This window comes from Dreissena polymorpha, chromosome 3 (genome assembly GCF_020536995.1).
Source record: "Dreissena polymorpha isolate Duluth1 chromosome 3, UMN_Dpol_1.0, whole genome shotgun sequence".
In the NCBI taxonomy this organism is placed as follows: Eukaryota; Metazoa; Mollusca; class Bivalvia; order Myida; family Dreissenidae; genus Dreissena; species Dreissena polymorpha.
In genome coordinates, this window is record NC_068357.1 from 62,348,373 (window position 1) to 62,357,501 (window position 9,129).

At 33.7% G+C, this 9,129-nt stretch overlaps 1 protein-coding gene across 1 annotated transcript; it reads right to left on the minus strand.

Annotated features, from left to right (window-relative positions):
* Positions 1-2,913: 2,913 nt before the first annotated feature.
* LOC127873590 (uncharacterized) lies at positions 2,914-6,682 on the minus strand. The gene is made up of 7 exons (XM_052417462.1): positions 6,528-6,682; positions 6,212-6,306; positions 4,959-5,286; positions 4,667-4,844; positions 3,770-4,035; positions 3,437-3,659; positions 2,914-3,170 (listed from the first exon to the last, which is right to left on the minus strand). The coding sequence occupies exons 1-7, from the start codon at positions 6,565-6,567 to the stop codon at positions 2,969-2,971; spliced, it is 1,332 nt and encodes a 443-aa protein (XP_052273422.1). The 5' UTR covers positions 6,568-6,682; the 3' UTR covers positions 2,914-2,968.
* Between the last annotated feature and the right edge of the window lie 2,447 nt (positions 6,683-9,129).

Sequence of the window (9,129 nt, forward strand, 5' to 3'; positions counted from 1 at the left end):
TTGCCCATGATCACATGTAAAACTGCTTTTAAGGCAGATCGAATTAACAGGGGCGCATTTGAAATACCGCAGGAATAGCGATTTTGCGAGAATAAAAATGCTGACTTTTATGTGTTCAAGATACTTAAAAAAAACAAGCATTTACTGATTTACGAGGATGATAATAACAATAAGATATCGGCCAGATTAAAGCAAATAAATTTGAAAGAAATCGGGATTCATGCAATACATTTTGACAGATTATATTTACCAAAATTATGTTTGTAAAACTTATCGCGATTTGTTGTAAACCAGTCTTTGAATATGATTTATTCCATTAAGGCCGGCAAACAAACCAACATGAAGGATAGCAAACTTGTGCAAAAAACTAGTTTGGCGGTGAAAAACATATAATACAAAAGCCAAAAGTAAAATTCGCTACAAAATAATTGGCGACAACTTTCCTGTCGTATTTTTCTTAAGGTATGCATATACGTGAGAAATAGCATTTGTCGAAGAGTATTTGTTGCTCAAGAGGTCAAGGAATTTGCATCGCAAAACTAGATGACGCGGGCAGGAACAATTTCAGTCTCATATGTATGACTATTGGTTTGTCAGAAAAGTAATACAAATATCGGTTGTCGCCCGCCACTGTGCCCGTATACTTAAACTTGCATGATTCCGTCTATTGAAATAAATATTTGTTTGGGTTCGTTTGGTTAATGAAAACTCTTAAATGTTTTACATCCAACAATGTTAAGCTTAACATATTGCATTCTGCAAGAGGGCGTTAATTGTTCCCTACGTAGTTTTAGTGTTGAATTACGGATAGTGTGTTTTTTTCAGATTAAGAATGAACGGAAAAGTAAGGCTTTCCTTAGATAATATTGTTTCTAATTGAAAGCACTCATTACATTTTATCACCTTCTGAATGGACTACAACATGTTTCGTTGTTTTTGAAAATATCACAACGTTTAAACACACTGTTACGCTCTTATGGCGAAAATGAAATAATGTACCTACTTTCCATTGAAACATATACTCGTCCAGTATTTTAGAGTTCAGTTCACTTACAGAGAGTATAAACGATTTACGTGTCAACATTGTCCCATCGCGGTCCTAAATGAATGAATATGACCAAGGAATGTTTAATACAATTAATTCACGATATTTATATGGTAAAGAAATTTACATATGTTTTACGTACGTGACATTTTCAACGAATATGTTTACGCTGAGAACGACATGTTTACTAGTATTTGTTGTAAAAACAAAAGTGTGCCTTCGTGTTTAAGGAAATAATCGAAACAGTCTAAAGGGGATTAAGTAGCATTGTGCAAGCATTGTGTACTTGAAAGAGTTATAGGTTGTACAGTAGAAACGCTTTTGCAATTGAATTGGCCGTTTCGTTTATGTTCTGCTTATCATTCTTCTGAATTTTATTTTAGCTTTTGAAACTATTTAATGTACATTATTGTATGATTTCCGTCAAATAAACTAAGTAATATTATGTGTGATGCCAGGCGTTATGCACGGTCTTACTATTGCTTGCTATATCAGTGCACGTCGCGTCACGCGCAGAATAATCAACCCAAGTATAAAAACTACAGTACGAAAGTCCGCTCCCGTAGAACAATCAAATGAGAGCCTTTGAGGCCACACAACCGCCATTGTCTGTCGCCCAACATGCGCTAGTATTCAGACGTCTGTTTTTTGCCAATACGAAAATCATACAAACAGCCAAATACAAACGTACTCTCATGATAAACGCCCCACTGCAATCCTAATTCTCACGTCAACTGAAGAATGAGTCTGAAAGAAGCGGTCTGGTGTTTGTACGAATTTGAAGCCTCGTATATTAATTGTTAATTGGAGTTGAGGCACCAGTTAAGAAATGTAATTGCCAATTATTCAAAAACTTTACTCTTTAAAAATACGCGTTATTCTGCTGTATCAATCATTGTATAATCGTGTCTAGAACTGGTACCTTCTGTTTAAAAAAACATCTTTTGTAGTTGTCGGTTATACATGGTGAAAAGGAGTGTGCGTAAGTGATCTATTATTGCGGTCGGCCTATATATAATGATTGTTTCACTTTATTTTTAAAATATATGATCAAACTATATTGTAAAAAATGGGTTTTGCAACAGTTAATTTATTATGTTTGTAAAGACATTGTCTTGAAGGTAAGACTTTTGCGGTTGGCATATTGTACTATTATTTGACTTTATAATTCAATAGATAATAAATAAATATATCTTTAAAAATTTTAATAATGCTCTTTGAGTAGGTTGAATAGAAACGAGATAAAAAGAGCATGCGGGTATATCTAAGTATACACAGCATCATTACATATGTTTTAAATGCAAAAACAAGATGTTTGTCTAAGTAGAGTATAAAACTCGTTTATGTATATGTATAGTTCGTGTATGGTGACTTTAATTGTCTTAGACAAATAAAAATATAACGTACGGACACTCATCGAAGTTTAAAATCCTTAACAAGACAACAACTCGTACTCCTTTCTTCAAAGTAAATTGTCAATAGCTCTTTCAGCAAAAATATAAGAACATCAGCGCTAGAGCGGTCAAGGTTTTGAATATTATATGTTATTTCAGATAAATTTGAGCTTGTGAATATGCATGTATTTATTGTCATTCAAACTCAAATTATCCACGATTGACGTTTTATTGTCGCACACAATAATCTCGCTAGTGATAATTTTAATTTGTCGAAAATTGAAATATGACCCTAAATAAATCCAAAGCCACTTAAGCAAAACAATATATAAACATTGACAATTTGAACAAAATTTGGTTAACGCAAAATTTGCCTATATTGGGCGTCATATAATCAAATAAAAAAAGCTTAATCATGTACTATATATTAATTTGGAAAGAAGGACGTATAAAGCTCTTAAACAAAAACATAAATTGATATTGCCATCATTTTTTATTGAAACTAGGTTGAAGGTAAACATGTTTCAATCTAGCCGATAACGATTGGGCCTGTTGAATGCAGCATGTAACCGGAGAATGTGCAATACACCTCGTTAGGAGCTCCAAGCAGGTAGTTGTAGTCATCTGCCTTAATTGAAATGGTTTCTCCACCAGTGAGCTCGAGAACTGCCGCGTTGCCAGCAGAGAAAGAATGAGCGGCGTTGCGAATGTTGTAGAACCCAACGACAGCTCTAAAATATACAAAAGCTTGATTGCATGTAACTATGTAACAACAGTTCTCCTGAAATAGTACCTATATATACAAAAAATCTACAAAAGTAAAAAAAATGAAATCCAAATATGATAAACAAACATGTTCTTTAAAGAAGAACTTAAATACATGTTAAAGTTATTTGTATTTATACATTAATTTTCTCAGTATTGTTTTTAGTAATTAATCGGTTAATTAATTATTTGAGACATGACCTGTATATAACAGTGTTAGTGTATGATTTACCTATTACTTCTGTACAGTGCAAGATTCAGATTGCTATCTGCCCTAGACAGACAGTGAAAGTGGAATTCATAAATGCCAGTAACCGGAACAACAAATACACCAGTGTTTTTGTTGTATGATCGTTTCAAGTCGACAAATATTGTGTCGAATAAGATGCTTGCTCCTGATGAAACGGTTGCGTTCTTACTGAGTCCAACTGAGAAAATCACCACGGGTTCTGCGTCTTAAATTCAAAACAATACATGTTCAACTTTATAAATGCTTAAAGTTTACTTCACCGATTTGAAACATAAGACGCGTTGAATTAAACAAGAAAATTATTTCTCCCCTTACCTGGGTTGCTCAAGTCATCATCCGATATGATCTGTGTTCCACTAAATGAAGTAAATTGGTAGTCAGATGATCCAAACAGTCGGCTGACGTGACCGGATCGTGAAAATACAGCGACCTGTTCGCCTGATGCCAAATGTACGATCACCGTGTTGCCTGCACTGGCCCATTCGAAGTCAACAAAGGCGTAAATAGAGCAGATATATCTTTCCACGTGGTCTTTGTTTGCCCACAGATCCAGCCATAGCTCTTCGTTTTGCATCGATGTGCTGAAAGAATGTGCATGATTTATGATTTATGTTTCGCACATGTTAGCAGTATATTAGAATTCATCGTTAAAGTACAATAAATAAACCACTGTTATCGCAGTTGCGAATGGATACTTTTCCCAACTTTATTAATAACTCGTCATACGGATAGCTTCAATGCTTCCTAAATTTACTGAAAAGATCAGAAAGCATAAACACAATTCGTTGATTCTATTAAAGATCCATATTTCCTTACTCAATCTAACGCCCTTCTACACAGTTACTTTTGTTTGCTAAAATAGCTTTCCTAACCGGATAAGATCAATAATTTATACACTGTCGATGAATAATTTACAATATGTGATAGGACGCGTGTTTCGTTGTTTTATCACGATTGGAATCAATTTGCAGAATATAAGAGGATGCATAAATAAATGGGGCAAGTTTAATGAAAACCCTTTGCTGAAAGAGAAGTTTCAAGCACTGAAGATTTGTGTTTGTGCAAATTATCGGAAGTTATAAGGTTGATGAAAGACAAGATGGTCAACGGCGTTTCTATTTCTTTTTGTATTTATAAAATTTTAAATTGGAATAATGCAAGATGCACTTCATTACTGTTCATCATAATGATTAAACGATTCGAGTAACAAACCTAGAGAAGTGAAGTACGTAGTATCCACTAGAACGAGCCGTGAATACACCTGTTGAAAGGTCCAAAACACCGCGATCATCAACAAGTTGTGTATGGTACTGGACAATTGCGTCTCCAACTACGTTTTGATGGTGATTTGAAGTTGCTGAGAATGCGATGACAGCGTGATCGCCTGAATCTGTCATGACATATAATAAATAATTAAACACTACAAACGTTTAACAGTTAAGCAAGTAGTAAAGGTGTATTTGCTATGCGTGAGGAAAAGTATATCAGCTCGAACCAGGCTTACACAGTGGCTGAGATCCCAGTTGCACACCAGTAAATGTGTTTTCTTTAAGGCCACTATTGTACAACGAAACAGGAACTGACGTTTTTGATTTAACTTTAACGGTGTCTCCCAATTTGAGTTGAACAATGACAGTGTTGCTAGCTGCGACGTTAGCCCCATTTACGTGTCCGTAGAGGGTCGCAAGAGCTGCAGAATTTTTGTACAAGTCCAAAATGAAATGTCCGTACGTCGCGCTGCATCCAAATACTTTGAATTTGTAGATACCATCTCTCGAACAAGTAAAAATACCATTACTTATATTTGCTGTCGGGTTGTGAATTGTTATTACCTGGAAAAGAAAGTTCTTAATATAACATGAATTTACATACAAATACATTATGAAGATTTGTATAGATAAAAACTCTGAACCACTCTGCTTTTTTATTCTGCTATGAAATAACATTTATGCTTAGTTTTTCTAAAATGAAAGCGATTACATTTTATGCAAAGCTTTAACAAAGCTGGTAGATGTATTGATGAGGTACTAAACTTATATTATCACAATAAAAAATAGCACGATTTATTCCAAAGAATTTTGAATAAATTAATCAATTTGTTCAAGTACGGACGTGGATTTTCTAGATTTACACATAACGATTATTAATAACAAAGTTGTAGCTAGTCTTTGTGACAAACGTGATGATTTTGATTATATGTTTGTATTATCCTCTTTCGGCTGGTAATTTTCAAAAATACCTTCCTACGACATATTTATCACCAAATTGTTTTCCGATGCGATGACATTTACTATTTATGTAAAGCAAAAAGCTTTCCATAATTAGTACAGTTGTATTTCAGATACAAGTTTTTGTGTCTTTCCGTTTGACCACGTGGCGACTTTGACCTAAAAGTTTGATACAAACACCAACCATGTTATATTACACAGTAGTAAACACGTGTTTGGTATATTATCATGATGTCATATTATTGTTACATAAGGATATGCAACATTAAAATGTGTAACTATCGTGAAACATTCAAAGAATTGAGATTACCTTGACGTTATTTTGTTTAAACTTCAATCCCTTGAGGAACTCCTATTATGCACCTTTCGATAAAATTAAATACATTGCAAGAATTAGTGTTACATACTACCGAAAGCTATTTTTTTGTGAACATTTGACCCTACAATATGTCATTTTGCTGCTCTCTGAAGGAGTTATACAGTAATATTTTAGAACGCGAAGTTCATTTTTCAAACTAAACGTACGTACAATTGGATATGTTATCGTTGAATTTCCAGAGAAATGTTCAGCTGACTGCTGGGGCTGACCGACCGTAAAGGCTATTGGGTCGAATTTACCGTACACTGTTATGTAATAAAAGAGAAGTTAAATCGGACATTTTTAAAATTTCTAAATACTCGGAGAATACACGATGATCAAAACACTAACGTAAACACAAAACGGCAGCACAATATTTTTTATAATCATATTACATTTCCGTTACATACACATTTGTGTTTGCCAAAACGGATTAACATACTAGATATTATTGTCATTAATTTAAATTAAAATGCTACGTTCTTACCTTGTGATATTATTGCAAACCAAATAATATGGGCGATCATTCTGGTAAATGTGCAATATGTCTGAAATTCACTGGTGGTGATGTACCGAATTCTGTAACTTCGTACTGTTTCATGATTCCGAAGGTCGCCCTATAAGGAATCCAGTCACGAAAAGCTGATAACCTAGTCCATTATGATAGTGTCAAGTGGACGAACCACAAGACGCATTAAAATATAAGTGCATATTATTTGAAAATGTGTTCAAATTAATTATGAATTTATGTTTTAAACCATCTTTTCAAATCACGTGACAAGCATCTATGGCGTGCCCATTACATTGATTACATAAAATATTATGTCACTGTTGTTGTTTCTTATTTAATCGACTGTAATCGACCATTACACATAGGGAAAGTTGGTATGAATGTTCTTAAACACAACACAGTTTAAGCACATGTTCAACTGTTGAGATTCTGGAATGATAAAATGATATTATGTTGTGATAATGTTGTTATATATAATTGATTTAATTATGAAAGTTAAATATTCTCAAATTTGTTTTAAACAGCAATAAAACGCGATATAAAAATTGGTGTTAAAAAATATAATTTTTACAAAGCAACTTTTAATATTTATTGATGTATTACTTTCTCGATAATTCAAATATATCGAGTATTTGGTTGCAGCAACGACACACGTCTATTCTCCTCAATAATGTGTTTTTGTACACGTATTATTAAGAAAATTCTCTCTAAAACGTTTTCGAAAGTACTTATACATGCTAAACAGTCGGGTAGAGAAATGATATAAATCTATATTAATTAAATCTTATTTCATTTAATTTTTAACATATTTATGTACAAAGTTGTAATATGTTATACATGTTTTATAACATTTCAAATTACCATCTTAAAGACAAATATATACTTATCATATTGTGTGTTTACCGTTACAAAGAGATTAATAATGTTTCGCAGCAACATTAGCCCATATGAACAAGGTAAACTCTTGAGTGCTTTAATCCGTTAATGGAATTAACATTAAAGCAGCACACAACAAATCAATAATTAATAAAGGAGAGAATATTTCGATGTCAAATTATGCTGACCACAATAAATAGTAAATACGTCAATGCTTCAACATTTTTAAACAATTCCGACAAAACATACTTTTACTGTATGCTCGATACTTAGTAGTACAGCATCCACTTATGAACGGATTTGCGCAAATGTTAAATTCTAGTGTGGTTCAATAAATTCATTCCAAGAGAGAAATCGTATTTCTTTATAGGGAGTGCAAATTTAACTACGCAATACGGAGTAAGGGTCACTATGAAAACAACTGTAAGTAGATAAGTCATTAAATATGTGTTCCTTTGGCCTAGCCTTGGGTTGGTAGACTTGTTGCGTGTTTGTATTGTCATGAATATTTGTAAATCTAAGAGCATCATTTTCAGCAATAGATCGTTCGATCTCACTGCTATTGGTGGGAAATTTAAACGCCGTTTGTCGGCCTACGTCGTTTATGGCTATAGAACAATCTTGCCAGTTTCTTGCTGTTAAGACAATCCGTATAGCCCCAGATAAAGACACTTTGATAAAACTATTAATTTTCCTTATGCTTTTGTAAACTCTTTATTCCCCGAAATTATTTATTGTAACTGTCACATTCGTATTTTATAATCACACAGAAATGAACTGTATCCGTCAGAATGAAGTCTGGGATATCATTTAACCAACCAACACAATAAAATCTACCTTAAATAGTTTGCCCGTCGCATCGTTAATTTCCGCTTAGCCGCGTTAAACAAGTACATTTAGTACTGAAACGACTTATGAAGCATTTCCCGTCGAGCTTATGAGCTTTCAACGGTCTTTTGATTCAACTGATGCCTTTTTAAGGAACGTGACTGTGTTCAAAGACAAACACAAGTACGCCAAACAATCCATAATAGACAGTGGTGCCAGGAGGAAATTAGACCTAGTCATTTATCGTGATTTTCTTTAAATGTTGAACGAAACGGCATAACAGATGGCTCCAGTCAAGCACGCACTTAAAATACACACTATAACGGCATATGATAAGCAGCTGTTTTTGCATATTGTACTCAACCAACATATTGTGAATCGTTTACTCTTGACATTGCTAATATTAAACACTTTAGTCTAAAACGTGTTTTAAAATGAGATTTCACAATCAAGGACAAGATTCAGTTTTAGTTTTATTTCATACTTGTGTCCGCTTTGAAATATGGGTACTATTATAGTTCAAAAGAGTTGAAACAACCAACGACACACACAAACTAAAAACGTACATAACGGATTGATTCACATTGCAAGTTCAAGCAAGTGTTCATTTTCTGTCCGCGAGAGTACATGGGATATGTTTTCTGATTAAATTCTGAGCTACATGTGAAGTTTGAATTTTCTTTGAATTAGTTGAAGCTTCCAGTGTGTTTTACTTCGGAAGGTTAAAGGCTTCTACCAAAATCCTAAATCCATTCTGCTTTATTTGTTTGTTCTGGTTTGACAAGCGTTCACTGACGCTTTTATGTGAACATCAGAATGTATCGTTTTGGTGCACTTTCCCTTTTATGTGTTTATTGGTTATCTTAGTGTGAAG

Bases quoted from the DNA above. Each gene is read 5' to 3' on its own strand.
- LOC127873590 (XM_052417462.1), bottom strand. From the start codon at position 6,567: ATGATCGCCCATATTATTTGGTTTGCAATAATATCACAAG. The intron at 6,307-6,527 runs GTAAGAACGTAG...ATTACATAACAG, and splicing joins GTTTGCAATAATATCACAAG to TGTACGGTAAATTCGACCCA. The intron at 3,171-3,436 runs GTAAATCATACA...TGTATATTTTAG, and splicing joins GCACTGTACAGAAGTAATAG to AGCTGTCGTTGGGTTCTACA.